General features: G+C 36.8%; 1 protein-coding gene across 4 annotated transcripts in view; it reads left to right on the forward strand.

The window, feature by feature from the left end:
- Positions 1–18,791, forward strand: part of ARHGAP24 (Rho GTPase activating protein 24) — a 521,847-nt gene that overhangs the window by 228,645 nt on the left and 274,411 nt on the right. For all 4 annotated transcript variants that reach the window (XR_009701126.1, XM_061192471.1, XM_061192470.1 and 1 more), the window contains exon 3: positions 5,834–5,921. Coding sequence is in view for 3 of the 4 variants with exons in the window: in XM_061192471.1 (XP_061048454.1) it covers positions 5,834–5,921 (88 nt within the window). In the remaining variant the exon portion in view is untranslated. The remainder of the gene's footprint in view (positions 1–5,833; positions 5,922–18,791) is intronic.

Genomic DNA, 18,791 nt, shown 5'->3' on the forward strand with positions numbered 1-18,791 from the left:
GGATACAATTTTATGTCCTTTATAAGCATACAGTATCCTGTTTCCTTTTCATAACAGGGGCTTATCTGTAATAGGTTGGGTTTTTTGGGTTTTTTTTTTTTCAATTTTCTGCCTACCCTGAGTGATTCTCAGATCCAGGAGTACAGAGACATTATTGGACTTTCTAACCATTACATTCTCTGTGCCTAAGACAGGGCCTGGCACATGCTGGGTGTTATTTAATAACTATTTGTTGAATGAATTAATGAAGTTACTTGCTACAAAGAAGAAAATCACACCGATCTACACTATTAAAACCTAATCTATTTTACTCTAATAAACATTGTTGAGTAATATTTATTTCACCTTGATATCATTTTCAAACCTCTGTCTGGTCACATTAAAAATACACATATATTGTCAAGCTGAGACTTTGCCTTGTTCCTTGTGATGCTCATGACCATTGTTCATGCTGGAAAAAAAATCTCGTCATTGTGCTTATGAAACTAACAAAGCTACTGCATATGCATACATTTTCCCAATCCAAATCCCAGAGAATAAGATCACCGTGCTTACTTTCAACAGCATCTAGTCTTGCCCCAATATCTTGTGGTTTTGGCTCAATGATCGGATATTAACTAGAGAGGAGCTGCTTTTCTAATAGCAATTTTAGCTGAAAGCAAAATACTAGTATGGTTCTGAATTATGTTTCTTTTGCCAACTCTTAGTTGTCAACTGTAAAAAGAATTTAGCATATTATTCCATTTTGAAGTTTTAAAGATGCTTTATAAAAGGGATATTCCCTATAGGGGAGAAAAATAAGTGTAATTCCATTCTGAATATGCTGATTAACTATTGCCATATAATGATTGCCATATGTAGTGAACTCCTGTCAAAAAGAGTACATCTCCTTTCTTGTACTTGAGCCTCTTCTCTCTGACCATCCAAAATTTGCAGTGAGGTATATTGAACATCATGGGTTAATATGCCCTTTGTTAAAAAACTCAAGAATATTTGCACCCTGGATATTTTGTCACTAAAGAGCCCCAGCAAGAAATTGATGGCTCTACCTCAAAAGGTGTAATTGAAGAGTGTGTGGTAAAGAAATTATTTACAATTTCTTGGAAAGGTTACTGGAAACCAAAAGGATAGTGAAAAAGCTCTGGGGCTAAAAACAGGGAGGAACCCATTACCACTCTGGTCTACTGGAACCTGCAGAAGCCTGAAGGTCTAGGAGTTGTAGACTAAGATAAGCAATGCAACTAGGGTCAAATTGCTGCCTAGCATGGAGGGAGAGTTATCTTGGCTTGACTCTGGTGGCTTTCTGACTTCCTGCTGTGGCCTCGAAACCAACCTGAAGCCAGAGGTCAAGAGAGCCTGGTTTATGCAATTTGTAGAGCTTAGTCTCCTAGGGTACAGAATAGAGTGATGGGTGGATAGAAGATCTGGAGGGCAAATAGGGAATACCCAGCATAGCTACTAACAGAAAAATTAAAGAATTGAGTTTGGGCTCAAGAGCATGGGCCTCATGGAGCTTGAATCTTCCTAATTTCCCATTTCTAACAAGAGGCATCACCTTTCTTTCAGATATACAGAAGAGAAAAACAGAAGAGTCAAGGAAGTCATCTTGACTCTTCCTTCTTCATTCCCTGAGTTAAAGATATGACCAGTTTCTTTCATATTTCCTCAAAATAGATCTCTAATAATTCACCTCTAATGCAAATTTATGCCATTTCTACTGCTGACACCTTTATGTCTTGACTTTGCTCTCATGTCAAATTAATTGCTTTGTGGTAACAAACTTCTAAGAGGTGGTATTTTTAAATCTCCTGCTTTGCTCAAGAACCTATTCTGGTTCTCAGCTGTCATGGACATCAAGTGCAACGTCCTCAGCCTAGGGTTCGACTTCCCACAGCATGTCCTCAACATCACCAAGAAGCCTTACTTCCTAATTATTCCTCCACATGAATCTTCTCCTTAGTCTTACGTGCTGTGCACTTATGGTTCTAATTACTGTTTTGCTGATACTACGTCCTCCATTTGGGAAGATTACCCCTAGCTCACTAAATCTTAAAACCTTAACCTCCTTTAAAAACCATTTCCTTCATATTATCTTTCTAACTAATCAGACTGCCCTTATGGCACTCTCTTCTTAAACTTTTATTATATATATATTTTTTTGTTTTCAACCTACTTTGACACTCACTTGTTCAATAGTTATATACTGTTATTCTTCTATTGAGAGTAGAGTTTATTTCTTTCAAATACCTCACATCACCTGAGATAGTTCTAGAAATATTATCTGACATATGGTAGTGTCTCAATACATTATGTTTTAATCAGATGAGGTACTTGAATTATATTTGTTTATTAGTTGTTTGTTTGGTTAGTTAGTTTAGGGCAACTCTGGAAGAATTAACCAAACCCACACAAACAGTGCATATTTTTTGACTACTAATTTCTCTTGTAGGTATTTGTCCTAAAGAATAAGTTAAGGAGAAGCGCAAAGGTTTAACTTCATGGATGTTCATGGAAATGTTATATGTAATAACAGTTACAAAAAATCATAAACACTTTACAATAATAAAGGATGTGAGAGTATGCATATTCGAGCAAGTAATGTACTATGCTATTCAGCTTTTTTAAATGATGCAGATTATTAAATTGACATAATAACAATATATGACTTAAGTTTTGAAGCAAATAATAAATATTTTGACTACTATTTTTGTAAAAATTACTGTGTATGTTAATACATACATATACATAAATACATACAAATATGGATAGGTGTATATGGTGTTAATATTGGTAATCTATGGTGATGGGTAAATTATAGATTTTTGTTTGTTTATGTGCATTTTCTGACAATGTATACACTGCAAAATACTTAGAAGATAACTATCACAATTAACACCCTTCTCTTAGTTATAGATATTAACTGCTTTGTTTCTATACAAGGTGATCAAGTTAGTTGTTTCAATTAAATGACTTTATTTTACTTACTGAATGACTTAATGAACTAACCACAGGAAAGGTTTGGCAATTGCAGTATACCCTGCCCTAAACATTGCCTACTGATAAGTAAACTATTATTTTTACATCACAATTTGTTTGGAAAACTGTCAAAATATAAATATAATGCCAAATTTGAAAATGAAAATGAAAATTTCAGCCAGAAGTAGCTATTTCTCATCTACAAAAAAGACAACAAAGGATAGCATTACTCTGTCTTTTAATTATCAAGTGAAGTTGATTGGGATTTCATAGAGGGGAATAGTTTATGTAGAAGAGTGGCTTGAATTCAACTTATAGGACATATGTACAGTTTAAGATCCTAAACAGAGCCTGAAGACATAGAATTAAATATGAGTCATACGTGTATACATACATACATGCATGCAGAAATGAATGTTGTGTCTATCTAGAAGGTTAGATTGTATGTTCTAAAACTGAGCTAAATCACACATTTAATTATTTCACAAAAGCATTTCAGGAAATAAAATAAACTAGTAATTGAAACAACTGATTTTATTACTCTATATAAACCTCTCTATAAATGGTCTTAATTATAATGAATATTTTCAAAGTCTTAGTAATCTCTTAACTTATTAAAAAACCACCAGTAAGTAGAATGGAATCCATAGGCAAGAGGACACTAGATATGATGAGAAGTAGGAAATTTTACTTCCTGGAGGAGGAAAACAAAGGCAGTACTTCCAACACCTCACCTTGTAAGGTGCAGACAGATGGGGAGGTACCCTTCTAACCTCTAATTCCTTAGGTTTTAGTTAGGGAGTGCTATGCTTTATCACTCTAAGGCCAGAAGGAGGGACAAATATAATGACGATAATATTCTCTGCCAAACCAGGTAGAATGAAAGCTGTGTAAAATATTATTTGAGCTAAATATTGCTTCAAGCTGGGAAAATGGACAATATAATACAGTGGACAAGAGTATAGGCTTTTGAATCCAGCGTGCTTGGTTTTGAATACTAGGTTTACTGTATAACAGTACTCATTCACTCAACAATACCCTTTTTTTAAACATTAACCTTATGCCAGGTGAAGTGCTAGGCTTTGGCGGTAGCTTAGGGTAAAAAACACGCATTATATTTGCTCTTTTATAGTTTAATGGTAGAGATAAACATTAATTAAATAATCTTACAAATAACATAATTGCATATACTGGTAAATCAGTCTAAGGAAAATTCAGGAAGCTATGCAAGTATATTTTAGATGTAGTCAATCTGAAAAATTGGTATAAAACAACCAGAGAAAGAATGTAGTCCTAAGGTAAATGAGAGCATGATGCCATTTATAGAAGGGCAATTGACCAGATCATAGAAAGCATTGAAAGTGTAAGACTGGAAAAATTAGTTTAGAGGTGTAGGTGGAGCCAGACCTCTCAGAGCTTTATTCTAAGACAAAGGAAAGCCATTGGAGATTTTTAAGCAGGAAAGTTGAAAGATCAAATTTCTGTTTTTAAAGATCACTCTGACCACCTTAAGGAAAAAGAATGGATTAAAAGATGTTCCAGTATTGAGGGGAATTTAATGAATGGGTATTTGAAACATTCCAGATAAGGAGACAACAGTCTCTTGGACTAGGGCGTGGTGATAGTAAAGATACAGTAGAATAGAGATAATGACTGCTACGTTTCTGGCTTTTGCAACTGATTGCAAGATGGTGCTGAGTTAGGGAATACATAAATAGGACCTGAATTAATTGCATTTTAATTTGACTAAGTTTAGTTTAAGATGCTTTTGAGATATCCAAATGGAAATGTCAAATAAGCTCTTGGATATAGAGGTCTGGAAGTCCGAGAGTCCTGGGTTTGAAATATTAATCTGATATTCTTTGCCTTATGGTTTAATAAAGTCACAGTCATGGATGAGATAGCTTGGAGAAAGAATGTATAAAGTCATAAGAGAAGGAATCATTGAATAAATCTCTGAAAAACTCCAATATCTAAAGGCTAATTAGAGCCAGCAAAAGTGACTCAGCCAACAGAACAGTAAGAGGAAAACCTGGAAAAAACCAAGACACCAAGGAAAGAAGGCACTTCAAGAAAGAGTAGTTAATAGTGCTGGATGCTCCTGAGAAGCCATGTTGATTGAGGACTGAAAATTGTCAAGCAAACAGCTTGTGAGAGTCATGTAATTGGAATTATGATTGCACAAACCACGCTGCAGTGGATCTATATGAGGAAATATATTCAGTGTAGACAACTCTTTGCTAGGGAAGGAAAAAAAAAATGAAACGAGAACTGGAGTGGGAGGTGGAGTCAAAGTAACTTTTTAAATAGGATCAACTTTTAAGTATGTCTCTGTGCTGATGAAAATGATGCACTAAAGAGAAGAAAATCCAACCGAAAAGAGAGGGGATAATCAAGAGAAGGCTATGGCAGCATTGGCTAAGTTATTGAATGTCTCTGCCTTGGTTTTCACAGCTATAAAATGGGGAAAAATAATACCTACCTTATAAGATTATTCTAACAAATAATATTATGTTGGTTGAATGGTCAGTAAAAATTTTCAGCACACAGAATACATTTAATAAATTGGTGCTTAAAATGAACTCAGCATCTAACACAGTGTTTTGTATATATTAGGTGCTCAACAAATATTTGTTAAATGTTGAATGAATATGATGCTGTTACATGATTTTGGACTAGATGGGAATATAAATGAGTCTGATGCATATTACTGTATCATATTACTGTACTGGTTACTGTATCCTGGGTTACAGATTTAACTAAGTTTATATTGGATATAAACTTGGATATTCACTGATGATGCTGATATTCAATATTTGCCATCTGATATTGACGTTTGGGGCATTTGTGTTCACAGGGTACTATTTTTCTGCCTGGAAATAAAGTCCTTGAACATCCCTGCAATGAAGAGAGCCCAGGGAAATTCCTTTTTGAAGTAGTTCCAGGTAAGATATTTTTCTGGTTTGATTCAACTATTGCCATTCCATGTTGGTAAAGGTGAAGACAGGTCAGACAGCCTTTATTTTTCTTGAGTCATGGCTAAGAACATTAATTTGACGAGGCAAGGGTCAACGTTGGTAAGTATTTACACAGATAATGATTCCAGGTTTGTACACTGGTACAAATGAACACATGTACACACATACACGTGGCCACATGACTATTGGATTTCCATTTGTCCATGAGACTCCAGAGCTGACCAGAAGTCATGACACAGCACTTGTTAGGGACTATTGGAGACAAAGGTGATTTTACAGTGCTCTTGTGGTATGAAATTTGACCAGGTGTTCCAGGTAGAATGCCTTGTCCAGCTGATTCACTGTCATATTTTCTTACAAAACTGCGTCTTTAAGGAGTCTTTGCTATAAAAACAAAACAAAACAAAAACCCTCCTTCGATGACTGACCAAGGATTGCAGTTCTGTACCTCATCTTCATTCACAACCAACCACTTCCACATGTTTGGCTGGTAGCATTGAGGATGTCTCTGCCAAGTCATCAGATCCTGCAGTTACATTTCTTCAACATCTGTTCATTTTTTTTAGTCATCTGCATCCACCCCTCTCAGAATACCTGATCTCCACTTAAGTCTTTGACTCACCCAGCAACACTCTTTTCAAGGCTGTGATCTACTTCTTTGATCAGTTCATTAGCCCTTCTTTAACACTTGGTGTAAGAAAAAGGGAGTTAGGAACGTGGTTTTCATGGCTTTGGCTCTGACTGACCCAGTTAATGTGATATTAACATTGATTTAATCACAGCCTAGGGTGAGTGTGAATTTATTTGGGTGACTAATATGTAATGCATATCAACAATGCCAGTACAAAGGCAGTCAATAAAACATTTTCCCCAGATTTATAAGTGCTAAGAATCTAAAATGTGAAAGCATATTTTTTCCCCTCAATGAAAACAGCTGTAGCTCTGGGTTCATCTGGCTCACAATGGAATCCATGACTAAATGTTAATTAATGCAGCTGAAGTGCAGAAAGCTTAGTCGGATGCATTGTGTTGTTTCCCCCCAGGGAGAACATATTGTAGGAAACCTGAATCTTGTTTGCTCTATTAAAATCTTTTTATACTTACTTCTTAGTGGAATACCCTATATGGAACCAAATTCCAGATGTTGCAAAGTCTTTGAAGTATCAGTAGAGGAAATTTCTTTCACTGTTTATTCTCAGATATTAGGCCTGTGGGCTTTGAAATGAGCATGGTATTAAACTGACAGCTTTGATTCTGTATCTTCAATAACACTAAAGGTCTACTTTCCCATGCAGTCTACTAAATGTGTAGAGATTTCACATTTTGGGGAAGATGTTCTGATATACTGTAGGTAGATATTGTCAAGACTGTTCTCAGAAGAGCTGTGTCTTCAAGCCCATGAAATCACAAAACCTCCCCTCCAAGGTTACAGTTCTTGGGTATGTGTTTCGAGTGCAATGCATATGATATAATGGCTTTTAATGAGCAAAGCTTAAGGGGTTTATGACCTTGTGCTGTAGAATCTGAAGACTGTCATTCCAAAAAGAATTTCTTTTTTCTCAAGGAAGTTCAGGTTGGCTGCAATAATTATGGAAATAAACATATCAATACTATGCCCATAGCTCATTTGAAAAGATGCTTTCTGAATCATTAATACAATATGTAGTAGCTTCTAAATTAGGTTTTATAATTCTGAATCATCTTATGGAGTGACAAGAGAACTGTGCCAAATGCTTCTTTAAAGAGAGAATTGGAAAAACAATGGCTGCATTGAGAATCCAGTGTTTGTGCCATGAATCTTGGTCATCGGGGTTTTTGGTGTGTCCCTAACATTAGGATGGAATTTCCAGGCAAATGTTTCTGTATTTGTATGAGGATGTGAGGATTGGTATCACATGATTTTAACCAATTTTTGCAAAATCAAGATTACTTAGGGCTTTTTGCACCAGAAACTCTGGTCGGAAAGGCTGGGGCAAGGCATCTGCATGCGGCACCCTGTGAGCAAGTGAAGCTAAACTAAGCACAATGGAAAATATGACTTTTCATTCCTGGCCCTGCTTCACCTGTATACGTAGGTGAACTCGTGTTGTGCAGCAGAACTAGAAAGAAACACTCATCCTTCCGGAAGCACCAGCCATGTGGCTGACAGGGTCTTGGTGCTCTGGCCTGGTATCAGGCCTGAGCCTCTGAAGTGGGAGAGCCGAGTTCAGGACATTGGACCACCAGAGACATCCCAGCCCCGTGTAATATCAATCAGCGAGACCTCTCACAGAGATCACCATCTCAACACTAAGACCCAGCTCCACCCAACGGCCAGCAAGCTCCAGTGCCAGATGCCCCATGCCAAACGACTAGCAAGACAGGAACACAACCCCACCTGTTAGCAGAGAGGCTGCCTAAAGTCATAATAAGTTCACAGACACCCCAAAACACACCACCCGAGGCAGCCCTGCCCACCATAAAGACAAGATCCAGCCCCACCCACCAGAACACAGGCAACAGTCCCCTCCACCAGGAAGCCTACACAAGCCACTGAAACAACCTCACCCACTGGGGGCAGACACCAAACAACGGGAACTACAAACCTGCAGCCTGCAAAAAGGAGACCCCAAACACAGTAAGTGAAACAAAATGAGAAGACAGAGAAATATGCAGCAGATGAAGGAGCGAGGTAAAAACCCACCAGACCAAACAAATGAAGAGGAAATAGGCAGTCTACCTGAAAAAGAATTCAGAGTAATGATAGTAAGATGATCCAAAATCTTGGAAATAGAATGGAGAAAATACAAGAAATGTTTAACAAAGACCTAGGAGAACTAAAGAGCAAACATAAAATGATGAACAACACAATAAATGAAATTAAAAATTCTCTAGAAGGAATCAATAGCAGAATAATTGAGGAAGAAGAATGGGTAAGTGACCTGGAAGATAAAATAGTGGAAATAACTACCACAGAGCTGAATAAAGAAAAAAGAATGAAAAGAATTAAGTACAGTCTCAGAGACTTCTGGAAGAACATTAAATGCACCAACATTCGAATTATAGGGGTCCCAGAAGAAGAAGAGAAAAAGAAAGGGTCTGAGAAAATATTTGAAGAGATTATAGTTCAAAACTTACCTAAGGCTTCCCTGGTAGCACAGTGGTTGAGAATCTGCCTGCCAATGCAGGGGACACAGGTTCGAGCCCTGGTCTGGGAAGATCCCACATGCCGCGGAGCAACTAGGCCCGTGAGCCACAATTACTGAGCCTGCGCATCTGGACCCTGTGGTCCGCAACAAGAGAGGCCGCAATAATGAGAGGACTGCGCACCGCAACAAATGGTGGCCCCCACTTGCCACAACTGGAGAAAGCCCTCGCACAGAAATGAAGACCCAACACAGCCATAAATAAATAAATAAATAAATAATTTTTTTAAAAAAACAACTTACCTAACATGGGAAAGGAAATAGTCAACCAAGTCCAGGATGTGCAGAGTCCCATAAAGGTTAAATCCAAGGAGAAGCATGCCAAGAAACATATTAATCAAACTATGAAAAATTAAATACAAAGAAAAACTATTAAAAGCAGTGAGGGAAAAGCAACAAATAACATACAAGGGAATCCCCATAAGGTTAACAGCTGATTTTTCAGCAAAAACTCTGCAAGAGAGAAGGGAGTGGCAGGACATATTTAAAGTGATGAAAGGGAAAAACCTACAACCAAGATTACTCTACCCAGCAAGGATCTCATTCAGATTCGATGGAGAAATTAAAAACCTTACAGACAAGCAAAAGCTAAGAGAATTCAGCACCGACAAACCAGCTTTACAACAAATGCTAAAGGAACTTCTCTAGGCAGGAAACACAAGAGAAGGAAAAGACCTACAAAAACAAACCCAAAACAATTAGAAAATGGTAATAGGAACATACATATTGATAATTACCTTAAATGTAAATGGATTAAGTGCTCCAACCAAAAGACATAGACTGGCTGATGGATACAAAAACAAGACCTGTATACATGCTGTCTACAAGAGACCAGCTTCAGACCTAGGGACACATACAGATTGAAAGTTAGGGGATCGAAAAAGATATTCCATTGCAAATGGAAATCAAAAGAAAGCTGGAGTAGCAATTCTCATATCAGACAAAACAGACTTTAAAATAAAGACTATTACAAGACACAAAGAAGGACACTACATAATGATCAAGGGATCAATCCAAGAAGAAGATATAACAATTGTAAATATTTATGCACCCAACATAGGAGCATCTCAGTACATAAGGCAAATGCTAACATCTGTAAAAGGGGAAATAGACAGTAGCAAAATCATAGTAGGGGACTTTAACACCCCACTTTCACCAATGGACAAATCATCCAAAATGAAAATAAATAAGGAAACACAAGCTTTAAATGACACATTAGACAAGATGGATTTAATTGATATTTATAGGACATTCCATCCAAAAACAACAGAATACACTTTCTTCTCAAGTGCTCATGGAACATTCTCCAGGATAGATCATATCTTGGGCCACAAATCAAGCCTTGGTAAATTTAAGAAAATTGAAATCGTATCAAGTATCTTTTCTGACCACAACGCGATGAGACTAGATATCAATTACAGGAAAAAAAACTGTAAAAAATACAAACACATGGAGGCTAAACAATACACTATTATATAACCAAGAGATCACTGAAGAAATCAAAGAGGAAATCAAAAAACGCCTAGAAAAAAATGACAATGAAAACACGACGACCCAAAACCTATGGGATGCAGCAAAAGCAGTTCTAAGAGGGGAGTTTATAGCAATACAATCCTACCTTAAGAAACAAGAAACATCTCAAATAAACAACCTAACCTTACACTTAAAGCAATTACAGAAAGAAGAACAAAAAAATCCAAAGTTAGCAAAAGGAAAGGAATCATAAATATCAGATCAGAAATAAATGAAAAAGAAAAGAAGGAAACAATAACAAAGATCAATAAAACTAAAAGCTGGTTCTTTGAGAAGATAAACAAAATTGATAAACCATTAGCCAGACTCATCAAGAAAAAAAGGGAGAAGACTCAAATCAACAGAATTAGAAATGAAAGTGGAGAAGTAACAACTGACACTGCAGAAATACAAAGGATCATAAGAGATTACTACAAGCAACTATATGCCAATAAAATGCACAACGTGGAAGAATGAACAAATTCTTAGAAAAGCACAACCTTCCAAGACAGAACCAGGAAGAAATAGAAAATATAAACAACCAATCATAAGCACTGAAACTGAAGCTGTGATTAAAAATCTTCCAACAAACAAAAGCCCAGGACCAGATGGCTTCACAAGTGAATTCTATCAAACATTTAGAGAAGAGCTAACACCTATCCTTCTCAAACTCATCCAAAATATAGCAGAGAGAGGAACACTCCCAGACTCATTCTAGGAGGCCACCATCACCCTGATACCAAAATCAGAAAAGATGTCACAAAAAAAGAAAACTACAGGGCAATATCATTGATGAACATAGATGCAAAAATCCTCAACAAAATACTAGCAAACAGAATCCAACAGCACATTAAAAGGATCATACACCATGATTAAGTGGGGTTTATCCCAGGAATGCAAGAATTCTTCAATATATTCATATCAATCAATGTGATACACCATATTAACAAATTGAAGGAGAAAAACCATATGATCATCCTAATAGATGCAGAAAAAGCTTTTGACAAAATTCAACACCCATTTATGATAAAAACTTACAGAAAGTAGGCATAGAGGGAACCTACCTCAACATAATAAAGGCCACATATGACAAACCCACAGCAAACATCATTCTCAGTGGTGAAAAACTGAAACTATTTCCTCTAAGATCAGGAACAAGACAAGGTTGCGCACTCTCACAGCTATTATTCAACATAGATTTTGAAGTTTTAGCCACAGCAATCAGAAAAGAAAAAGAAATAAAAGGGTCCAAATCGGAAAATAAGACGTAAAACTGTCACTCTTTGCAGATGACATGATACTATACATAGAGAATCCTAAAGATGCTACCAGAAAACTACTAGAGCTAATCAGTGAATTTGGTAAGGTAGCAGGATACAAAATTAATGCACAGAAATCTCTTGTGTTCCTATACACTAACAATGGAAAATCAGAAAGACAAATTAAGGGAACACTCCCTTTTACCATTGCAACGAAAAGAATAAAATACCTAGGAATAAACCTACTTAAGGAGACCTGTATGCAGAAAACTATAAGACACTGATGAAAGAAATTAAAGATGATACAAACAGATGGAGAGATATACCATGTTCTTGGATTGGAAGAATCAACATTGTGAAAGTGACTATACTACTTAAAGCAATCTACAGATTCAACAAAATCCCTATCAAACTACCAATGGCATTTTTCACAGAACTAGAACAAAAAATTTCACAATTTGTATGGAAACACAAAAGACCCCGAGTAGCCAAAGCAATCTTGAGAAAGAAAAATGGAGCAGGAGGAATCAGGCTCCCTGACTTCGGACTATACTACAAAGCTACAGTAATCAAGACAGTATGGTACTGTCACAAAAATAGAAATAGATCAATGGAACAGGATAGAAAGCCCAGAGATAAACCCACGCACATGTGGTCACCTCATCTTTGATAAAGGAGGCAAGAATATACAATGGAGAAAAGACAGCCTCTTCAATAAGTGGTGCTGGGAAAACTGGACAGCTACATGTAAAAGAGTGAAATTAGAACACTCCCTAACTCCATACACAAAAATAAACTCAAAATGGATTAAAGACCTAAATATAAGGCCAGATACTATAAAACTCTTAGAGGAAACCATAGGCAGAACACTCTATGATGTAAATCACAGCAAGATCCTTTTTGACCCACCTCCTAGAGAAATGGAAATAAAAACAAAAATAAACAAATTGGACCCAATGAAACTTAAAATCTTTTGCATAGCAAAGGAAACCATAAACAAGACAAAAAGACAACCCTGAGAATGGGAGAAAATATTTGCAAAGCAGCTGACAAACAATCTAAAAATATACAAGTAGCACATGCTACTCAATATCAGAAAAAAAAAAAAAAAACAACCAAATCCAAAACTAGGCAGAAGACTTAAATAGACATTTCTCCAAAGAAGATATACAGATTGCCAACAAACACATGAAAGGATGCTCAACGTCACTAATCATTAGAGAAATGCAAATCAAAACTACAATGAGGTATCACCTCACACCGGTCAGAATGGCCATCATCAAAAAATCTACAAACAATAAATGCTGGAGAGGGTGTGGAGAAAAGGGAACCCTCTTGCACTGTTGGTGGGAATGTAAATTGATACAGCGACTCTGGAAAACAGTATGGAGGTTCCTTAAAAAACTAAAAATAGAACTACCATACGACCTAGCAATCCCACTACTGGGCTCATACCCTGAGAAAACCATAATTCAAAAAGAGTCATGTCCCACAATGTTCATTGCATAACTATTTGCAATAGCCAGGACATGGAAGCAGCCTAAGTGTCCATCGACAGATGAATGGATAAAGGAGATGTGGCATATATATACAATGAAATAGTACTCAGCTAGAAAAATAAACGAAATTGAGTTATTTGTAGTGAGGTGGATGGACCTAGAGTCTGTCATACAGAGTGAAGTAAGTCAGAAAGAGAAAAACAAATACCGTATGCTAACTCATATATATGGAATCTTAAAAAAAAAAAAAAAAAGGTTCTGATGAACCTAGGGGCAGGGCAGGAATAAAGACACAGATGTAGAGAATGCACTTGAGGACATCAGGAAGGGGAAGGGTAAGCTGGGATGAAGTGAGAGAATAGCACTGACCTGTATACACTACTAAATGTAAAATAGATAGCTAGTGAGAAACAGTTCCATCTCACAGGGGGATCAGCTCAGTGCTTTGTGACCACCTAGAGGGGTGAGATAGGCAGGGTGGGAGGGAGACATAAGAGGGAGGGGGTATGTGGATATATGTATACATATAGCTGATTCACTTTGTTATACAACAGAAACCAACACAACATCATAAAGCAATTATACTCCAATAAAGATGTTAAAAAAAAAAGATTACTTAGGGATAGCATGACACTTGATTTATCTTTGCAAATGAGAATGACAAGATAATATTTTCTAATTATTCCAATTGTGTGATAGTTTGACATAGAGAATCTGGAAAGTCCAAGAGTGTTTTCACTTGTCAGAAAATGCAGGAAACAGGAAGGATTGGAGAAATGTGGTCAATGCCTTGTATAGAACCTTCTGCGGGACTGCCTGTCTGCAGATCCTTGTAACACGTACTTATTCTACACTGACTTTCTCTGTGGAATTCTGTCGATCACAACTTCTGAAATCTCATCCTGCAAATGATACTTACATATCCAACACGATTCTGTCTTTATGGACAAATACCTCAAGCCCAGCTACCCAAGGTATAATCAATGAAAAACGATGAATAGGATTAAATTCTTTAATCATATCTACCTATAATGATTTCTAGCAAAAATGGCAAATACCTCCAGAAAGCTCTTTACCAAATACCCTAGCACTATATACATACACACACATTTGTGTATGAGTGTGTAGACTTGTGTGTGTATATATATATATATATATATATATATATATATATATAACAAAATATATAATGTATATTTATATACACATTATATGTATATATCTTTAGCAACTATATATCTTTATAATTTTTCCATGTATGCTACTTTGTTTTGTTCCATTTTTGGTTTTGCTTTAGTCTGAAATGTCCTATGAAATTAAGTAATAATCATGTGTAAATTTGAAAGAAAACTCAAAATTTTCCAATAGAATTGAGGGTTTCAGGTCTTTGTATAGTACTTAATTACATTTGTTTTTGTATAACATTTCTCTGCAGATTTTAGGCTTTTGTAAAAATCTATCTGAAAAAAATTACCATAATTTAGGGTTAATTTCTTATAGAGTACTATCCCATGAAACGAATTGCCTCTCTGAATAATGTCATGATTTATAGCATTTCACTACAATTTTTTCCTATTTATCTGCTTGTTATTCAAAAAGGAGATGTGATCCAAATTGGCAAATTTGCAGACTTTGCTGTCAGACATGCCAAATTTTAGACTGGAGTGAGCTTTTATGGCCAAGTACTAAGCTTTGGGGAAATGTGGTTTAGGGAGAAATGTTGGCAGACCTTTAATGCATAGTCCTCGAAGAGGGAAAAAGCAGTTGGTTTCTTTGCTTCTCAAAATGTTTTCTGTGCATGTTTCCCTTGTGATGTTAAAATAAAATAAAGTAATTAATGGAATGCTGATGTCTTAGCTTTCTTAGAAGAATAGCCTGCCAGAGGGAGAAGAAGTAGTGATGCAGAGACAGAGACAGGTAAAAAGAGATGAGGAAGTATGTACTTCATATAGTTAGGAACCACGTCTATCTTCTCATTACTATATCCGTAACACCTAGTACAGTATAATGCAAGGTGCCGTGTACTTATTGAAGTGTATATATTTACCAGGTTTATGGAGGAAAGTCAACCATATGAAATGGGTTTATTGTTGGCAGTAACTACTCCCGACTTGGCTATGTTGAAGGCTTATTCCCTCCTGTGTAGGATCTTTCCGCCTCATGGTACAGCAAAGACCTTTCTGCTGCTCTAGTGGTTCAAGTGGAGGGAAACTCCTCACATCCTCTTTCTTACTCCTCTGCCTTCCTCTCTGGTAATGATACCAAGAGAAAGATGGAAGGAGGTAGAGATCTTCCTGCAGAGAAGCTACCGCTGGGGTGTAGCGTCTTAACATTGACTGGTTATTACACACCTCTTCAAATGCTGACTCTCTCATGAGGTGCCTTTGCAGATTTTATAATGTCCCTAGAATTGGAAATGCATGTCATGTGATAGGAGTCTCTACCTTGGGCATGGTCCTGGTAGATGGGATACCAACAAAATGGCTCAAAGGCCAGCTGCTTGCTTTGTGCTTATTCAGCTACCTGGAAACTCATGGACCCTGGTATGCCAAGTAGCGGATATACAGGCTGTTTCACTGTCACTGCCCACCTCAACCCTGCCGTCTTGCCCCCTTCTCCATGAAGCATGAGCTTCACAACCAGCAGTTCAGTGGTTTCACACATCATGTGAGTCTGCAACTTGGAGAAGGGCTAGGTGACAGTTTGAGCTTCAAAATTGCTGAGCAACTCTCTTGTGCTCACCTGACTTGTTCTGATGGTTCAGAGAATTTTCTTCTTTCTCCTCAAAAAAATAGTGTTTATCTTGAAAACTGTTATATCCAAGTAGCACTTCCTCTTTTCTAGTCTTCCTCTTGTAATCGTCAGGGGCAGAGGGATGGCATTTGGGTTCCTTCTCTGAAATGTGTTTTCTCCATAAGCCCTATAAGGAAGTGGCCAGGCACAACCTTCATTTTTTTTTTTTTTTTTAAACTTAGAGTGTGAGTAGCTTTCCTCTTCAGATTCAGATCTTAGCAATTTCAGGATAATGGAAAAATGACTTTTTATCTATATCTATCTATAATCTTAGATTGGATTCCAGGGAAACACACTCTGATGGAGAGTTATGTTAGAACATTTACTGGGGAGTGCTCTCTGGAGATACTTCACCTCTAAGGAATTGAGGAAAGCAGGATCAGACAGAAGGAGAAGCTGGCCCCAAACACCATTGCAGTTAATGTCTCAGCTGATGCTATGGGGAGCTCTGGAGCTTGGATGCTTCTTAGAGTTGCTCTAACCTGAGGGACCAAGCCTTTGTTTCCTGGCATCAGCTAGTCTAGTCATTGACTGGGGGGAGGTGAGACAAGTAAACTCATGTGAAGCGGCTCCAGGTTGCAATGGAGAACAGTTTCCATGAGGGCCTCTATGAGCCATCAGCCAATATACCGGCCTCTGGGATCTAGACAGAGCATCACAGTATCCATTAGAGTATTTATAGCTTTATCTGTATCTAGCTTTCTGTATCCCAGACAATGTTTCAGACTTTTTAAATGTATCACTTAATTTAATCCTTACTACATTATTATTTAATCCTCACCTCTATTACTATATCCATTTCCAGATAAAGAAACTGAGGCACAGAAAAGTAGTTTGATCAAGGTCAAACAGCTAACACTAGCTAGTAAATGCATGTGTAAATATAAATATAAATATATATATTACTTATCACTGACTTTATTTATATATGCATGTATTCTGGCTTAAAATATGAGATATCAGAGTATTAGAGGATGGAGCCTAGTTTTTGAAATATGAACTTGCGAACAGTTTTTATTAGTAGTAATTGAAGTGGATAGACTTGTATCTCTTCTTAGCTCATCCATTAAGGATGACAATTTGGGCACTTGAAGTGAGAATAGGCATTTTCATTTACATGCAGTTATTTATATGTGTAAGCCTATCATAAAGATATGCACTGGCTAAAGATGTTCACTTAGAGTTATAAGGCCACAACTATACTGTCATGAAAAAGTGGGGAGAAAACCACACTTGTCTGCAGTGGACTTTCTTATATGTGAATAGCTATGTGAAAGGAACAATCTGCACCCGTAATTTTTTCTTACAGAAAACTATTACACGCTGGAGTTCAGTTCTCTTCATGGCAGAACTCACACTGCTGAAATTGGCCTCACTTCTTCACTAACTTCCTCCGCACACTAGCCAAGTTATCACCACTGTCTAGCCACCAACAAGCACACCTAATACTTTATTGGGAATCAGTCCAGTGACCTGCACAGGTATTATTCAAGCAGAGACCCATTATGAGTTTTAAGGGCAATTACCAATATTTCAGACCCCCAAAGCCCCATCTCAGCCCAGTGTCCCAAATCAATAATAAGTAGAAAGTAGAGGTTTTCTTCTTCTCGTCCTTCCCCCAGAAAAAGAATAGAAGAGGTGAACACAGGGAAAAAAAGGGGATGAGAGATGAAGAGGCAGCTATGGGAACAAAGAAAAAAGAGAAAATTTAAAAGGTAATTTAAAGTGATTTTCATCTGCCTGGAAATGAAAGTAAACCCTTCAACAAAGGAGAAGGTGTCATTTATCCCAACTTTAGCCAGGAATATACTAATTATTAATAATATCCTTAGACAATTACATATTACTTATGTAAATTTTAATAAAAAATGTTTCCATTCTAACTACTTTCCAGAAGGATTTTCAGGGGTAATTGAAAAATTAGAAAACATGGGTGCCGAGAGAATCCAATTAATGCATTATGGATCTTTTTGCTAAAAAAAAAAAAAATGCATTTACCTACCAAAATTGCAGACACTTATGGGGGCTTCAGAGATTCCCTGAAACCCAATTGTGGACTCCAGCTTTAGAACTGTAATTTAAATTTAGGGACAAGAGACGTAATTAGTCTCTATCTTTCTATCTCCATCTCTATATTTAGCTATTCATCTCTGTGTTCCTGTACATCATCTATTTCATCTATATACATATGTGCATAAACATGACAATTTTTTTTATTGTTAGTAACTATGTGGTACTAGTAATCAGTTTTTGACTTTTACTGCCCTGATTCAGTTGTGTTCTTTTCCCCCGCTGGTTCTATGATTATGTAACTCTACAGACCTATTTTATGCATTTACAAAAAAACTTTCTGGAGAACATTTCATGGCTCTGGAGGCTATAAAATTTTTAATTTACCAAAACTTGAACCTACTTAGATGGTCAGTGCAGCTGTGCTATATGAGGCCATCTGAGACACATTCATGGGTGTCTCTGAGAAAGAAAAACATGTAGCCAATTTTTGAGTTTTTGAGATGATTATGTGACATCAGCAATGAAAGTTTATCATCCAAGTCTGTATTTGCAACTCCTTCTAGGGTGATCAAATAA

The sequence above is a fragment of the Eubalaena glacialis genome, chromosome 5 (genome assembly GCF_028564815.1).
Source record: "Eubalaena glacialis isolate mEubGla1 chromosome 5, mEubGla1.1.hap2.+ XY, whole genome shotgun sequence".
Classification (NCBI taxonomy): Eukaryota; Metazoa; Chordata; class Mammalia; order Artiodactyla; family Balaenidae; genus Eubalaena; species Eubalaena glacialis.